Source organism: Oncorhynchus mykiss, chromosome 13 (assembly GCF_057628025.1).
Source record: "Oncorhynchus mykiss isolate SJ-2025 chromosome 13, ASM5762802v1, whole genome shotgun sequence".
NCBI classification, from domain to species: Eukaryota; Metazoa; Chordata; class Actinopteri; order Salmoniformes; family Salmonidae; genus Oncorhynchus; species Oncorhynchus mykiss.
In genome coordinates this window covers 37,437,949-37,456,291 of record NC_143034.1, presented here as the reverse complement: position 1 = coordinate 37,456,291, position 18,343 = coordinate 37,437,949, and the positions used below count along the sequence as shown (strand labels likewise).

Genomic DNA, 18,343 nt, shown 5'->3' with positions numbered 1-18,343 from the left:
CTCCCGTCTGCCCAGCGTCGCCGGAGCCTCCCGTCTGCCCAGCGCCGCCTGAGCCACCCGTCTGCCCAGCGCCGCCTGAGCCACCCGTCTGCCCAGCGCCGCCTGAGCCACCCGTCTGCCCAGAGCTGCCTGAGCCACCCCAGCGGCGCCTGAGCCATCCCAGCGGCGCCTGAGCCACCCGTCTGCCCAGCGGCGCCTGAGCCACCCGTCTGCCCAGCGGCGCCTGAGCCACCCGTCTGCCCAGCGGCGCCTGAGCCACCCGTCTGCCCAGCGGCGCCTGAGCCACCCGTCTGCCCAGCGGCGCCTGAGCCCCTCAGCCCAGAGGCGCCAGAGCCCCTCAGCCCAGAGGCGCCAGAGCCCCTCAGCCCAGAGGCGACAGAGCCCCTCAGCCCAGAGGCGCCAAAGCCCCTCTGTCCTGAGCAGCTGCCCCTCTGTCCCGAGCAGCTGCCCCTCTGTCCCGAGAAGCTGCCCCTCTGTCCCGAGCAGCTGCCCCTCAGTCCAGTGGGGTCATTAAGTACAGTGCCTTGCAAAAGTATTCGGCCCCCTTGAACTTTGCAACCTTTTGCCACATTTCAGGCTTCAAACATAAAGATATAAAACTGTATTTTTTTGTGAAGAATCAACAACAAGTGGGACACAATCATGAAGTGGAACAACATTTATATTTCAAAAATGTTTAACAAATCAAAAACTGAAAAATTGGGCGTGCAAAATTATTCAGCCCCCTTAAGTTAATACTTTGTAGCTCCACCTTTTGCTGCGATTACAGCTGTAAGTCGTTTGGGGTATGTCTCTATCAGTTTTGCACATCGAGAGACTGAAATTTTTTCCCATTCCTCCTTGCAAAACAGCTCGAGCTCAGTGAGGTTGGATGGAGAGCATTTGTGAACAGCAGTTTTCAGTTCTTTCCACAGATTGTCGATTGGATTCAGGTCTGGACTTTGACTTGGCCATTCTAACACCTGGATATGTTTATTTTTGAACCATTCCATTGTAGATTTTGCTTTATGTTTTGGATCATTGTCTTGTTGGAAGACAAATCTCTGTCCCAGTCTCAGGTCTTTTGCAGACTCCATCAGGTTTTCTTCCAGAATGGTCCTGTATTTGGCTCCATCCATCTTCCCATCAATTTTAACAATCTTCCCTGTCCCTGCTGAAGAAAAGCAGGCCCAAACCATGATGCTGCCACCACCATGTTTGACAGTGGGGATGGTGTGTACAGCTGTGTTGCTTTTACGCCAAACATAACGTTTTGCATTGTTGCCAAAAAGTTCAATTTTGGTTTCATCTGACCAGAGCACCTTCTTCCACATGTTTGGTGTGTCTCCCAGGTGGCTTGTGGCAAACTTTAAACGACACTTTTTATGGATATCTTTAAGAAATGGCTTTCTTCTTGCCACTCTTCCATAAAGGCCAGATTTGTGCACTATATGACTGATTGTTGTCCTATGGACAGAGTCTCCCACCTCAGCTGTAGATCTCTGCAGTTCATCCAGAGTGATCATGGGCCTCTTGGCTGCATCTCTGATCAGTCTTCTCCTTGTATGAGCTGAAAGTTTAGAGGGACGGCCAGGTCTTGGTAGATTTGCAGTGGTCTGATAATCCTTCCATTTCAATATTATCGCTTGCACTGTGCTCCTTGGGATGTTTAAAGCTTGGGAAATCTTTTTGTATCCAAATCCGGCTTTAAACTTCTTCACAACAGTATCTCGGACCTGCCTGGTGTGTTCCTTGTTCTTCATGATGCTCTCTGCACTTTTAACGGACCTCTGAGACTATCACAGTGCAGGTGCATTTATACGGAGACTTGATTACACACAGGTGGATTGTATTTATCATCATTAGTCATTTAGGTCAACATTGGATCATTCAGAGATCCTCACTGAACTTCTGGAGAGAGTTTGCTGCACTGAAAGTAAAGGGGCTGAATAATTTTGCACGCCCAATTTTTCAGTTTTTGTTTGTTAAAAAAGTTTGAAATATCCAGTAAATGTCGTTCCACTTCATGATTGTGTCCCACTTGTTGTTGATTCTTCACAAAAAAATACAGTTTTATATCTTTATGTTTGAAGCCTGAAATGTGGCAAAAGGTCGCAAAGTTCAAGGGGGCCGAATACTTTCGCAAGGCACTGTAGGGTCGCTGTGGCTAGGATGCCACGGAAGCGGACAAGGTGGGGCTAAGACTATGGTGAAGTGGGGGCCACGTCCAGCACCAGAGCCGCCACCGCGGACAGATGCCCACCCAGACCCTCCCCAATAGGTTCAGGCTCAGGGGGGGGGGGGGGGGTACTGTCACACCCTGACCATAGTTTGCTTTGTATGTTTCTATGTTTTGGTTGGTCAGGGTGTGATCTATGTTGGATGTCTTGTTTGTCTATTTCTATGTCTGGCCTGATATGGTTCTCAATCAGAGGCAGGTGTTAGTCATTGTCTCTGATTGGGAACCATATTTAGGTAGCCTGGGTTTCACTGTGTGTTTGTGGGTGATTGTTCCTGTCTCTGTGTTTTGCACCAGATAGGACTGTTTTTGGTTTTCCACGTTTATTGTTTTGTAGTGTTCATGTTTATCTGTTTTTATTAAACATGAATCAATATAACCACGCTGCGTTTCGGTCCGCCTCTACTTCACCACAGGAAAACCCTTACACCATATGGTTCTTGGTCACCTCCATTGCTCAGTTTGGCCAGGTGGCCAGCTCTAGGAAGAGTCTTTGTGGTTCCAGACTTCTTCCATTTAAAAATGATGGTGACCACTGTGTTCTTGGAGATCTCCAATGCTACAGACATTTTTGGTACCATTCCCCAGATCTGTGCCTCGACACCATCCTGTCTCTGAGCTCTACGGACAATTTCTTTGACCTCATTGCTTTGTATTTGCTCTGACATGCATTGTTAACCGTGGGACCTTAAACAGACAGGTATAATCATAAACAATATGATTTCATGTGGCATAAACAAAAACACATTCTCAATCAAAAATAAGTCAGAACACAGCGCCTTTAATTTTCTCATGTGATGTCAGGTTCTCTGACTGGAAAAATGTCCTTCCACACAGAGAGAGAGCAGTGGTAGTACTTTTTTAGTGTGTCTTCTCATGCTCCTTCAGGCTCCCTAACCAGGTAAAACTCTTTCCACACTGGGAACATTGGAAAGGCTTTTGTCCTGTGTGTGTCCTCTCATGCAGTTTTAGGTTCCTTAACCAGCAAAAACTATTTTCATAGTGGGAGCAGTGGTGATGTCTCACTGGTTTGGGCGTCTCTGGGTCTGGTTCCCCTGAAGGACTCTTCCCGCTGTCAGAGTGAGAGTCTGGTCTCTCTCCTGCCAAAGACAGAGTATCTCGTTAAACAGAGACCTGAATGAAACCTCCACATGATAAAAAGGTCTTCCTATGAGGTTTAATCTAGACTAGATCCCTCAATAAAAGATCAGAACTGGTCATCACAGAGTGGCTGGAGTGCTTTGTAGGCTGGGTTAATCCATTTGAATTCAATACATTTTTGACAGCATCCCTTTTGATTAAAAAAAAGCTTTCCTTACATGTTTGACTATGGAAGAAGTGGTAAGAAAGTGACTTTTTGTAACTGAATGCAAAAACATTCATGAGACACACCGTACCAGTCAAAAGTTAGGACACACCTAGTCATTCCAGGGTTTGTCTTTATTTTTACTATTTTCTAAGTTGTAGAATAATAGTGAATACATGCCAACTATGCAATAACACACATGGAATCATGTAGTAACCAAAAAAGTGGTAAACAAATCAAAATATATTTTGGATTCTTCAAAGTAGCCACCCTTTGCCTTGATAACAGCTTTGCACAGTCTTGGCATTCTCTCAACCAGCTTCACCTGGAATGCTTTTCCAACCTTCTTGAAGGAGTTTCCACATATGCTGAGCACTTATTGGCTGCTTTTCCTTCACTCTGCAGTCCAACTCATCCCAAACCATCTCAATTGGGTTAAGGTCGGGTGATTGTGGAGGCCAGGTAATCTGATGCAGCACTCCATAACTCTCCTTTTTGGTCAAATAGCCCTTACACAGCCTGGAGGTGTGTGGGGTCATTGTCCTGTTGAAAAACAAATAATATATTTTTTAAACAAAACATTTGATCATATTACTCCAGTGCTAGCCTCCCTACACTGACTTCCTGTTAAGGCAAGGGCTGATTTCAAGGTTTTACTGCTAACCTACAAAGCATTACATGGGCTTGCTCCTACCTATCTTCCTGATTTGGTCTTGCCGTACATACCTACACATACGCAACGGTCACAAGACGCAGGCCTCCTAATTGTCCCTAGAATTTTTAAGCAAACAGCTGGAGGCAGGGCTTTCTCCTATAGAGCTCCATTTTTATGGAATGGTCTGCCTACCCATGTGAGAGACGCAGACTCGGTCTCAACCTTTTTAGTCTTTACTGAAGACTCATCTCTTCAGTGGGTCATATGATTGAGTGTAGTCTCAAGGAGGAGTGTGAAGGTGAACGGAAAGGCTCTGGAGCAACGAACTGCCCTTGCTGTCTCTGATTGGCCGGTTCCCCTCTCTCCACTGGGATTCTCTGCCTCTAACCCTATTACAGGGGCTGAGTCACTGGCTTACTGGTGCTCTTTCATGCCATCCCTAGGAGGGGTGCGTCACTTGAGTGGGTTGAGTCACTGATGTGATCTTCCTGTCTGGGTTGTCGCCCCCCCCTTGGGTTGTGCCGTACACTGGCAATACTAAAGTACCTATAAGAACATCCAATAGTCAAATGTATATGAAATATTAATCGTATAGAGAGAAATGGTCCAATAATTACTATAATAAATACAACCTAAAACTTCTTACCTGGGAATATTGAAGACTCATGTTAAAAGGAACCACCAGCACCAGCATATGTTCTCATGTTCTGAGCAAGGAACTTAAACGTTAGCTTTCTTACATGGCACATATTGCACTTTTACTTTCTTCTCCAACACTTTGTTTTTGCATTATTTAAATCAAATTGAACGCGTTTCATTATTTATTTGAGGCTAAATTGATTTTTTTGATATATTATGTTAAGTTAAAATAAGTGTTCATTCAGTATTTTTGTTATTGTCTTTATTACAAATAAAAAAACTGTTTTTTCAAAATCGTCCTATTAATCGGTATCGGCTTTTTTTGGTCCTCCAATAATCGGTATCGGCGTTACTATGGTTACTGTTTTTCCATATTGTGAATGTTATCCAATGTGTTACTATGGGTTATAGCAGTATGTCCTAATACATTTTTGACATAAAATAATTTTTGAATATTTTTTGTTGATACTTCCATTGGTCTTACAATTCAAAATTAAATAGCAAAATAATCCTTGGTACAACTTTAAAACATTTCTCATTCCGTTGTCGTTGGAGTGAGGCCTAGCCTACTGGTGAAGGGGGTCTCATTCAAATTGGAAAATTATTTGGCTGGAGGGAAGATTGTGGATGTCAGCGATCCCACAGTGGTCGATATGTCTGAGACGTTTATGGGTGATCCTGATTTCATAAACCTCCTGAGTTTACCTCTCCTTCGAAAACCCCAAAGGTAAGAGTTTGTAGAACCTCTGAATGAAGAGAGGATCCCTACAGTTGACACTTGGATGTCTAGGAAGCTGCTGATTGCTGAACAGAGTAAAGATGTTTCCCTCTTTTTGCTGAGATACATCCAGAAGAGGAGTTTAATGATGTTCATGTTGGTAATTTTGACAGATATGGCATTCTAACGAGGAAACGGCGCTCTAATAGAAAACGCCGCTCTAATGAGGAAATGGTGTTCTCACGCCACTTCTGGGCAAGACGATTGGCCCAGTTTATATCAAATTGTAGTTCCAGTTGCGCTTCGACAAGAAATACTGAGGTTGGCTCACGATGGTTGTATGGCAGGCCATCTTGGGGTCAACAAGACATCTGAAACAGGATGTTGTGGCTCACTGTAAATCCTGTGGCGTTTGCCAGAGGACAGGTAAACCAAACCAAGCTGTACCAGTTGCACCTTTGCAGCCTATTCCTGCTATTGACAAACCTTTCAGCAGGGTTCTGGTGGACTGTGTTGGTCCCTTGTCCAAAGCCAAGAGTGGTATTTCAGTAAACTAGTGATAGACTATTTATAATGCAGACATGATATTATATGTGCATGTGGTTGGGTGACATTTTTGGCTTGGATGTAAAAAAAAACAACAACAACACTTTCCTACATTTCAGCACAGCAGGCCAAGTAGTTCTATACTCAGGTGGGCGCTCCCTCAACATTATCAGGACAGAGAAACCAGACATGCTCATGGCTCACATGGAGAACTACAAACAAAAAACAATGAAAAAATGGACAAATCTTGGAAATTATGGTTCTGAAATAAACCAAAACTGGTTTCTCACAAGTGTAGCAGGTTTTGAACAGACAACGTTTCCACTCCGAGAATGACAACGGTAAATGAATGTAATTAATACATGCATTAACAGAAATGAATGTACCCAAAGAACAGGAAGTAACGGTACATTTACTACTGGTGACATTTGTAATGGGGAATTGATATAATAAACTCAATCTAATGGCAATCAATTCACACAATGAAACAACGAAGAAACAAGAATTGGTGGAAGCCAGCAAAGCATATTCTGAATAGAGACTCACCTGCATGTATATATTCATCACACAACCCTCCCCTTCTCCTTGTCTCAGCATTTTAAATTATACTCAAGAGACATTATCTTCACACATATTTGAGATGCTTTTCAATGACAGCCGCAACTCAATAATCAGCGAGTGTCACGTTCTGACCTTAGTTCCTGTGTTTTGTCTTTGTTTTAGTATGGTGAGGGTGTGAGTTGGGGTGGGCAGTCGATGTTTGTTTTTCCATGTTGGTTTTTGTGTTCGACCCAGTATGGTTCGCAATCAGAGGCAAGTGTTGTTAGTTGTCTCTGATTGAGAATCAAACTTATGTAGCCTGGGTTTCACTTTTGGTTGGTGGGTGTTTGTTTTCCGTGTGAGTGTTTTGTCCACACGGAACTGTTTCGGTTTTTGTTCGTTCACTTTATTGTTTTGTATTTAAGTGTTCAGTTCATTTCATTAAAGATTACATCATGAACACTTACCACGCTGCGCTTTGGTCCAATCCTTACTCCTCCTCAGAAGAAGAGGAGGAAATCCGTTACAGCTCACTGGAGGGGAAACGCAGTTGAGGATCATATTTTATTTTCAGACAAAGCTTATTTTAAATGGATTTAATTAAATAATACTATTATATTGAGACATACAAAGACAGGAATGTGTTGATTGATTAGTGCGAATAAAAATGTTTACTACAGCACATTTAAGGCAGTTTCATTAAGTCATACTACATCTAAATAAGTAGCTAGCTACTGTTGGTATATACTGCTCCTACATGGTGCAACGATACATCATGTAGATGTATATAATGAACAGACTAGGTCTATACTACTCCTACATGGTGTAACAATGTTCATGCATGACTAAAAACACCTATGTATTAGATTTACTGCCACGGTCTAGTATGTCACTGCCTCAGACACCATTCACAATGCTGGCTGAGGTATGAGTAAAACATGACATATTATTTCCTAACCATTCACAATGCTGGCTGAGGTACGAGTAAAACATGACATATTATTTCCTAACCATTCACAATGCTGGCTGAGGTACGAGTAAAACATGACATATTATTTCCTAATGGTCAACCCCCCCCTTAATCAACTATTATCTCACTCTTTAACCACAATAACATCAGTTGTGTCATTCAAACTGTTAGACTGTTAGTCCATTATCAACTAGTCTCTCACTGTTTAACCAGAATAACATTGTTTGCTGGGCTCCCCGTTTGTGCCATCAATTTATCCAGAACGCCGCAGCCCGCCTGGTGTTCAACCTTCCCAAGTTCTCCCATGTCACCCTGCTCCTACGCACACTCACACTACAAGGTGTTTGCCTACGGAGCAGCAAGGGGAACTGCCCCTCCCTACCTTCAGGCTCAAACCCAACGCCCCGACCGAGTAGTTTATAGTTTGGGTTCTGACGGGGTACGACAGTTGAACTAAACTCATGAAACAAGTTATTTTCTTCAATAATCAATGGGTACATATAATGTATTTATGAGTGGAAAAAAACTGATGTAGCAAATGCAGATCACCACTTTATTTAAAAAAAATATGACAAATTTGTTTTTGTCTTTTAGGCGATGCAGCCAGCGTGTGACATATAATCTAGTGGACGGGGCACTTCAACAATAACAGCGTGTCCGCCACCTCGGTAACTAGCGAACCAATATAGCCAAATGATTCAAGCTCTTTAGATTGTTTCGTTTGATATTAGTCACTGTTTTAAACCCACTTCTTTCGTAACTACTAGTTGCCATATTTAATATTTACGTTGTTGTTGGTAGTCAGCTGGCCCGTTAATTTAGCACAAGCCGCTAATGCTAACTAATTAGCTAACATCCCCGACCATGAGCTCGCTAAACTACTCACTCACTGTTAAAGAAGAGGAGGTCTGCTGGACGGAGAAAGAGGCTCTGGGGCTGAACATTGTCGTGAAAGAGGAGGATGTCACAGTAAAAGTAGAGTGAGGAGGAGGGAGAGAACTGTCATATTGAAAGAGGAGGAGGAAGAAGAGGAGGAGACAGGTCAGATAAACACCATTAAGTACTAATCTCAATAACGGGCACAAACTCTGCAGTTGTTGAACTGATGTGTGGTTTTAAAACGGCATTATGCACTTCCTACGTCCATTTATATATACCAATGCCATGTATTGTTGAACAAAGTAACGTATACATGCTAAATTCAACTGTCGCACCCCCATCAAATCCAAAATAGGTTGTTTTACTCCAATGTTTGTAAACAATATGGAAACAAACACTGTAGCCTATATCCTAAAAACAGGGTAAAACTATAATGTTGATATCATGGATGGATGGATGGTTGGTCCTTGGATCCAAAAATCATGAAGGATGAGTGAGAATGCTGGAGGTGTATGATCTTTGTGCCTCTGTAACTTTGTCACTCATCATTAATCATGAATTCATGATTATCCATAATCATCATGGTAGTAGTGTTCAGAAACATATTCTATTCAGACTGAAAATAAAAGTCACTTAAATGACAGTTCATTCAGGTTCTATGGGCAAAACACAAACTGCAAGTGCATGCAACAAGTTTGTAGTCACAAGCTTAAGGTTTGACTATTTTTCCAAAGACTTATGACTTCTCCAAATGGGGGGGGACTAGATACATAAAGTGCTATCGTTGTTGTTTTTCAATGTTGGAGTTTGCTCAAACTGTCTGCTGCCGGTGAAGAGGCGTCAGATCCTTGTCTATCAATCACAGACGTGTCATTTGATTTCCCGCTTGTATTCTGGGCAAGACACGCCCCCGCTGAATTTGAAGTGCTGTGATTGGCTGCTGGTCGTATTCTGGCAGGACACGCCCCTGCTGAAGCTGAAGTGCTGTGATTAGCTGCTGGTCGTATTCTGGGCAAGACACGCCCCCGTTGAAGCGCTGTGATTGGCTGCTGGTTGTTAGTCTCGAGCGAGAGAGCGTTGTTGCCTTCCCGCCAAACTGCACCAGAGTGACCTCGAGCGCTTTGCTCACTTTCAGAGAGTGAAACTGCCCAGAGTTACTTCAGATGGTTTCCCCATCAGCTGGTGAAGATGGAGGACTCAGATATTTATTTATTTCACCTTTATTTAACCAGGTAGGCTAGTTGAGAACAAGTTCTCATTTGCAACTGCGACCTGGCCAAGATCAAGCATAGCAGTGTGAACAGACAACAACACAGAGTTACACATGGAGTAAACAATAAACAAGTCAATAACATTGTAGAAAACAAAGAATCTATATACATTGTGTGCAAAAGGCATGAGGAGGTAGGCAATAAATAGGCCATAGGAGTGAATAATTACAATTTAGCAGATTAACACTGGAGTGATAAATTATTAGATGAACATGTGCAGGTAGAGATACTGGTGTGCAAAAGAGCAGAAAAGTAAATAAGATAAAAACAGTATGGGGATGAGGTAGGTAAATTGGGTGGGCTATATACCGATGGACTATGTACAGCTGCAGCGATCGGTTAGCTGCTCAGATAGCAGATGTTTGAAGTTGGTGAGGGTGATAAAAGTCTCCAACTTCAGAGATTTTTGCAATTCGTTCCAGTCGCAGGCAGCAGAGAACTGGAAGGAAAGGCGGCCAAACGATGTTTTGCCTTTGGGATGATCAGTGAGATACACCTGCTGGAGCGCGTGCTACGGGTGGGTTTTGCCATCGTGACCAGTGAACTGAGATAAGGCGGAGCTTTACCTAGCATAGACTTGTTGGTGACCTGGAGCCAGTGGGTCTGGCGACGAACATGTAGCGAGGGCCAGCCGACTAGAGCATACAGGTCGCAGTGGTGGGTGGTATAAGGTGCTTTAGTAACAAAACGGATGGCACTGTGATAAACTGCATCCAGCTTGCTGAGTAGAGTATTGGAAGCTATTTTGTAGATGACATCGCCGAAGTCGAGGATCGGTAGGATAGTCAGTTTTACTAGGGTAAGTTTTGCGGCGTGAGTGAAGGAGGTTTTGTTTGCGAAAAAGAAAGCCGACTCTAGATTTGATTTTGGATTGGAGATGTTTGATATGAGTCTGGAAGGAGAGTTTGCAGTCTAGCTAGACACCTAGGTACTTATAGATGTCCACATATTCTAGGTTGGAACCACCCAGGGTGGTGATGCTAGTCGGGCGTGCGGGTGCAGGCAGCGAACGGTTGAAAAGCATGTATTTGGTTTTACTAGCGTTTAAGAGCAGTTGGAGGCCACGGAAGGAGTGTTGTATGGCATTGAAGCTCGTGTGGAGGTTAGATAGCACAGTGCCCAAGGAAGGGCCAGAAGTATACAGAATGGTGTCGTCTGCGTAGAGGTGGATAAGGGAATCGCCCGCAGCAAGAGCAACATCATTGATATATACAGAGAAAAGAGTCGGCCCGAGAATTGAACCCTGTGGCACCCCCATAGAGACTGCCAGAGGACCGGACAACATGCCCTCCGATTTGACACACTGAACTCTGTCTGCAAAGTAGTTGGTGAACCAGGCAAGGCAGTCATTAGAAAAACCGAGGCTACTGAGTCTGCCGATAAGAATATGGTGATTGACAGAGTCGAAAACCTTCGTCAGGTCGATGAAGACGGTTGCACAGTACTGTCTTTTATCGATGGTGGTTATGATATCATTTTGTACCTTGAGCGTGGCTGAGGTGCACCCGTGACCGGCTCGGAAACCGGATTGCACAGCTGAGAAGGTACGGTGGGATTCGAGATGGTCAGTGATCTGTTTGTTGACTTGGCTTTCGAAGACCTTAGATAGGCAGGGCAGGATGGATAGAGGTCTGTAACAGTTTGGGTCCAGGGTGTCTCCCCCTTTGAGAGGGGGATGACCGCGGCAGCTTTCCAATCCTTGGGGATCTTAGATGATACGAAGGAGAGGTTGAACAGGCTAGTAATAGGGATTGCGACAATGGCGGCGGACAGTTTCAGAAATAGAGGGTCCAGATTGTCAAGCCCAGATGATTTGTATGGGTCCAGGTTTTGCAGCTCTTTCAGAACATCTGCTAACATCTGCTATCTGGATTTGGGTAAAGGAGAAGCTGGGGAGGCGTGGGCGAGTAGCTGCGAGGGGGGGGGGGGGGCGGAGCTGTTGGCGGAGGTTGGAGTAGCCAGGAGGAAGGCATGGCCAGCCGTTGAGAAATGCTTGTCGAAGTTTTCGATTATCACAGATTTATCGGTGGTGACTGTGTTAGCTAGCCTCAGTGCAGTGGGCAGCTGGGAGGAGGTGCTCTTGTTCTCCATGGACTTTACAGTGTCCCAGAACTTTTTGGAGTTAGAGCTACAGGATGCAAATTTCTGCTTGAAAAAGCTGGCCTTTGCTTTCCTGACTGACTGCGTGTATTGCTCCTGACTTCCCTGAACAGTTGCATATTGCGGGGACTATTCGATGCTATTGCAGTCCGCCACAGGATGTTTTTGTGCTGGTCGAGGGCAGTCAGGTCTGGAGTGAACCAAGGGCTATATCTGTTCTTAGTTCTGCATTTTTTTTTTAACAGAGCATGCTTGTCTAAGATGGTGAGGAAGTTACTTTAAAAAAATGACCAGGCATCCTCAACTGACGGGATGCAAATTAATTACTTACAAATCATACAATGTGATTTTCCGGATTTTTGTTTTAGATTCCGTCTCTCACAGTTGAAGTGTACCTATGATAAAAAATTACAGACCTCTACATGCTTTGTAAGTAGGAAAACCTGCAAAAATCGGCAGTGTGTCAAATACTTGTTCTCCCCACTGTATATCATACTATGACCAATAAGCATACAAAATACTCAATTCATGTCACAAATAGTACGGTTAGGTTGAGTATTCTAACACAGCCAATGCCTTATCAACAGCTCTAACAATTTGACCCTCACAGGAAATCAACACTGGCAATTATAGAAAGACCCATTTACTATATAACCATTGATTCTTGAAGAATATAACTTAGAAATGACTCAAATGTTTCAACTGTATTAACCTACCAGAAACCAAAATAGTGCGGTTAGCATGAGTATTCAAACACAGCTCAGGTCTCTGGGCTGCCATTTTATTTATTTTTAAATCCTACGGTTTAAAAAAGCCACATCAATAAACCAATCTGCAGTTCAAACAATAACAAAGCTGTAATTCCACCACTTTTGGTAATAAGATGATGGATGGGGCTGGAGAAATGTAACTACTTTCAAATTCGTAGACAGACCAATGGATGCAAGGACTGACCATCCATGATATCAACATTATAGTTTTAACCATGTTGAGGCTATACAGTGTTGATTTACAATGTTTCTAAACATTGGAGTAAAGAAAGCTTATTTGGGGTTCTGATGGGGTACAACAGTTGAACTAAGCTCATGAGGAATGTGTTATATTCTTCAAGAATCAATGGCTATAAATAAATAATTTAAAAGTCAAAATAAGGATGTAGCAATTGCAGATTTCCCCTTGAACACCAAACATCAGTTCAACAACTGCAGAGTTTGTGCCTCTGTATTTAAGACAGTACTTACTAGTGTTAACCCGTTCATCGTTAGAACCATTGGATGGGAAAATCTTTGGATGGGAAACCGAGCCCAGATATCCAGTTTCCTCCTCTTCTTCCTCCTCATTTTTGGATCTCCTCCTCTTTCACTCCAAAAACTGCATCCCCCTCTTTCTCTTCCTCCTCTTTTATTGTAACATCCTCCCCTTTCACTCTGAACGCATCTTCCTCTTCTTTCACTGTAAGAGCCTCCTCTTCCTCCTCCTCCTCTTTTACTTCTTTAACAGGAGTAGCTTAGTGACCTCAAGGTCGGGGATGTTAGCTAGCTAGGCTAGTGCTAATTTAAACAGCCCGCTAATCTGACCAAAAACCACAAAGTAAATATGAAATTAAATCGGATAACTAACTCAACGACAGAAGTGTGTTTAAAGCAAAGTGACTAATATACACGAAAGCATCTAAAGAGTTTTATTGGTCCGGCTATTTTGTCTAGCAAACTACCGAGGTGACTGACTAACTGTTGCTGCTGTTGAAAGAAGCGTTCCATCCACTAGATTATACGTCACATTAACAGCACTGCCTTAAAGTCGCAGATCCCCATCTGCTGACTGGAGTGGGTAACGCAGTTGAGTAAAACGTATTTAAAATGTGCAGACAAGTTTAATATAGGAAGCATGAGTTTTTGGTCCCGGGGATAGAAATGTGTAAAGTTGACATTACATCATAAAATCCACCTTTTACATCGTACATTAGCAATTTATGTTTTAGTAACTACTGTTGTTTGTTTGGTGTCAAATAAGCCTCTTTATATGTTATTTGCCAAATCTCAGTTTTCCATGTGGGTTTTATGCTAAAGTTCCTCTTTCAAGTAGGTAGCTAACTGGAAAATCGAATCAAATCAAATTTTATTGGTCACTTACACATGCTTAGCAGATGTTAATGCGAGTGTAGCGAAATGCTTGTGCTTCTAGTTCTGACAGTGCAGTAATATCTAACAAGTAATCTAACAATTCCCCAACAAGTACCTAATACACACAAATCTAAAGGGGTGAATGAGAATATGTACATAGAAGTTTAAGGATGAGCGATTGCCGAGCGGCAGTGGCGGACTGGCCGTCGGGAGAACCAGGACATTTCCCGGTGGCCTGAGGGTCGTTTTGGCTTACCGTGAATAGTCAACTTGACCAGCGATAATATAGTAAGCAGGAATGAGTTGACGTAGAATCCACACATCAGGCGCACTTTTTCACTCTCTTGCTGCAGTGTCCCTGCGCAGAAATTACATCAGGTCTCTCAGCGACGCACATAGCAACCGTGTACCTGTTTCTCTACTGATTACATTTTAGACAAGTCACAAGGCGGAATGGATGGTCAGAAAAGGAAAGATGGAGCAGAGAGGGAGAGAATATAAAAAGAGAAAGGCCCTTGCCACAGACGCAGCTAAATGCTGCAAAATAAGCGACATGTTCGCCAGTAAGGGACCAGGTCAGTCAAAAACACACACACTGATACACACACAGGACACCCAGCATGGCTAGCTAAGTAGCCTAGCTAATAATAGTGACACAACGGCCGGTAGGCCAAACAGTTTGCACGTCTTACGTCTTTGTGGAGGAATTATATCATAGCAATGAGTGCAAGATAACGATCAGAATATGACATTGAAGGCAATATGTTTAAACTAATAGTAAACCTAGACTATGGACTTGCCAGGACTCGGTCATGACTCGTGCCACATAAGCTGGGGAAAGTACACATCCACTGTACAGCGAAACAGACTACAGTAACGTAACCATGATACATCCATGAACGTAACACAGTAGCCTGTGTGACACAGCACAGGAAATGACAAAGATCATTAACACCATTAGTACCAGCATTACAAGTTGCAATAACCTACAGCACTGTGAAAAATTAACAGACCACTCCAAACTAAGAGACCGCTCTAAATTTTTCCCAGAGCTGTATTATTGTAGCCTACTGATACACTAATGATAGTTTGATAATAGAGTATTTTCTTTGCAAAGGTGGAGAAGGAAGCAGCAGCAGCACTAGAGCTTCAGATGCTCCTGCAGAATGTGGAGATGGTGTTTTTTTCCCTATATCTGTCTGTTTCCTAGCTCTGCTCCCTGCTTCGGAATTGTTTGTTATATGTCCTTGTTTATCCGTGTGCTGACACTGTTCCTGTCGTGTTCTTTGTCCGTTCCAGAATAAATGTTTGACCCCCATATCTGCTTCTCCTGTCTGGCATCGATTCTTACATTTCTGCAGAGCAACCAGATGTGCAAAGAGAGAGAGAGAGAGGTTCAGAGCCCAGTACAGGGAAAATAGAAAGGGACAGCGAAAGCACTGAAAATCCATTTGATTATTTTTCCCGTCCTCAGTCCAAGGATTTTGAAGTATTTTTTCAGTACCACCCAAAACAAACCCCTCAAAAAGTCATTCCCAATGTCTTCCACTCCAAAGATGGCACAAACAGAAAATGACATACTATTAAGTAACTCACTCCTTGTTCTGCTCAGTATGTCTTGCATTCGCAAAACCTTAAGCCAGTGATAGTGCATTTGTCAAAGGAGGCATGCAGGCCTGGAAACATGCCCATCAGAGAGTACAGAGAGAAGAGAGAAGCAAGAGCCATAGAGAAGTGCAGAAGCCTTTTTCCTCAGAGCCAGCAAAGCAGACATCCATACCCTTCTGAGTGATAATGTCAGTTCAACGAGACCAGGTCAGAATGAGGAGTCAACTCATGGAACGTGTGATTGATGTATTTAAAGTTATTGGTAAATGTGGGCTTAGCTACAGAGGACACAGACACGAAGCTGCATATAACTTGGAAAACATGGCCGTCAATCATGACACGTTTCTTGAGCTTATATTGTTGCTAAGCAAATCTGATGTCTGCCTACAAGAGCATGTTAGTGGTTGCATTGAGAAGAGCAAGAAGCAGATGGGAAGTAAAGGAAGAGGGTCCTTGGTAACTATGACGTCCAAAACAACAGCAAATAAAGTAATTGAAGACATCAGAATGTTGATTCAGCAGACAGTTGCTGTTGAAGTGAGAAAGGCAGGGATGTTCTCAATACAAATGGACACAACACAGGATTTAACATCCAAAGACCAGTGTGCAGAAGTTCTGCGATATGTCACTGATGTTGTCCACGAGTGACTCATTGCGGTCATTGACTGTGAGTCATCGACTGGACTGTACTTTGTGGACCTGGTGAAACAGACCCTTGAGAAGATGGACATAGATATCAAACAGTGCAGACAGAGCAGCTAATATGCAGGGACAATACAGGGGCTTCTCTGCGTCGGCTCACATGAGTCTCCTAACCATGTACACATAAGGTGTTACTCACATGTCCCCAACCTTGTCTTTACTGACACCACTGGGTTGTTGTGGCAAGTGAATCCCTTTTCTCACTACTGAATGACATTGCAGTGTTCGTTCGAGATTCCTACAAGCGCATGAATCTATGGGGGGAAACCAGTGAGGACAGGAGACACGGACGGCTTGATGTAATTGGTGAAACACGCTAGTGGGCCAAAGACGAGGCGTTGAGGAAAGTATTTGGAAGCTTTGCAAAGCCTGACCGTGCACTTTACATGGATGATGTCATCACTATGGAAAGACTTGAAAAGGATGTGATCATAAAACCTGCCATCCGACCAAGAGTACAAGGATGCTTTCCTAAAATATGAAACCATACTTACAGCTGAGGTTTTTCTCAGGATTTTTTACGCAGAAGTCCCCCTCTCTCTAAATACTTGTTAACAAGTGGCATGGATATCGTAACAGCACAGCACTTGGTGACGGGAACGTAGGATAACCTGAGAAAGTGTGCCGCAGACGACTTTGTTGAGTGGGCCAATGGCATTCTGGAGGAGCAGCAGGGCTGTGATGCCGAAGCTCAGACTTCTCTCCCAGAGAAGAGAACAACAGAAAAAAAGAAGAGAAGCAGTTGAGTTGGCAGAAGACAAACCCATTGCTAATGCAGACATGGACTACAAAATCAAGATCCACAATGTGGTACTGGACACTGTTGTTGAATGTATTCACCGCCGTTATGCAGCAAATGCAGTGCTGTGTGTAGATGTCTCCTGCATGAATCCCAATCCATTTCCTGAGATCAGAGAAAGGGGCCTTCCAAAGACAGCCATGAAGCTCAGCAAATATTTACTGTTATTTGATGAACATGCCCCTGTCATTGCATTGCAGGCTGAACTGATCAGCACAACAGTAGGAAAGACTGAAACAGTCAGCATTGAAGGAGTACAACATCAGGGCTGCCGACTCCAGTGATGAATCAGGTGAAGGCTTTGAGGATCCTGATGAAAGGGTGGAGTTGGTGAGCATGTTGTTCCACATGTAAAAACTGCCCGATATGCTGCTATCGTCTCCTGTCTCAGTACAATCTGCTCACGGATGCGTATCACATCATTGATTTGGGCTACAAGTTCCTCCTCACCCTATCCATCATTCAGGTGGCTTGTTAGAGGACCGTCTCCACCATGGAATCCGTGAAGAACCGCATAAGAACCTCCCTCACTCAAGAGAACCTTGAAGCGTTCCTTTTGATGGCAACAGAGAATGAGATTCTTATGGGACTTGGCAAAGATGACATCATGTACAAGATGTCAGAGAGCAGTGAGTTACTGTGCCGCCTACTGGTTTACTAGTGGTAATTACTTCCTGGTTACACTGAAGTAGCTGTGCTATGACTCTTCCTTAACATTGCCTCTTAGTGTCATTCAAATGTACTTTTTATTGATTTATTTTGACCATTTTGGGGGGGACTTTTATCTCCTATCATCTATCTATCACGAGGTAGTCACCTGGAATGCATGTCAATTTACAGGTGTGCCTTGTTAAATGTCAATTTGCGGAATTTCTTTCTTAATGCATTTGAGCCAATCAGTTGTGTTGTGACAAGGTAGGGGTGGTACACAGAAGATAGCCCTATTTGCTGAAAGACCAAGTCTATATTATGGCAAGAACAGCTCAAATAAGCAAAAGGAAATGACAGTCCATCATTACTTTAACACATGAAGGTCAGTCAATGCGGAAACGTTCAAGAACTTTGAAAGATTCTTCAAGTGCAGTTGCAAAAACCGTCAATCGCTATGATGAAGTTGGCTCTCATGAGGATTGCCACAGGAAAGGAAGACCCAGAGTTACCTCTGCTGCAGAAGATCATTTCAAAAGAGTTAACTGTGAAGACAAGACAACTGCCTATGAGATGGTTTGGGATGAATCGGACCGCAGAGTGAAGGAAAAGCAGCCAACA

At 43.4% G+C, this 18,343-nt stretch overlaps 1 protein-coding gene across 3 annotated transcripts; it reads right to left on the bottom strand.

Annotated features, from left to right (window-relative positions):
- Positions 1-2,979: 2,979 nt before the first annotated feature.
- LOC149978868 (uncharacterized) lies at positions 2,980-14,048 on the bottom strand. 3 transcript variants are annotated; one of them, XM_090196122.1, is made up of 4 exons: positions 13,084-14,048; positions 8,483-8,591; positions 7,090-7,155; positions 2,980-3,318 (listed from the first exon to the last, which is right to left on the bottom strand). In XM_090196122.1, the coding sequence occupies exons 1-4, from the start codon at positions 13,180-13,182 to the stop codon at positions 3,080-3,082; spliced, it is 513 nt and encodes a 170-aa protein (XP_090052248.1). In that variant the 5' UTR covers positions 13,183-14,048; the 3' UTR covers positions 2,980-3,079. The 3 variants fall into 3 exon arrangements, 1 of the variants encoding a protein (XP_090052248.1); XR_016485855.1 differs by lacking the exon at positions 8,483-8,591 and having other exon boundaries at positions 13,084-14,034; XR_016485856.1 differs by lacking the exons at positions 7,090-7,155; positions 8,483-8,591; positions 13,084-14,048 and adding exons at positions 3,850-4,067; positions 4,251-5,664.
- Between the last annotated feature and the right edge of the window lie 4,295 nt (positions 14,049-18,343).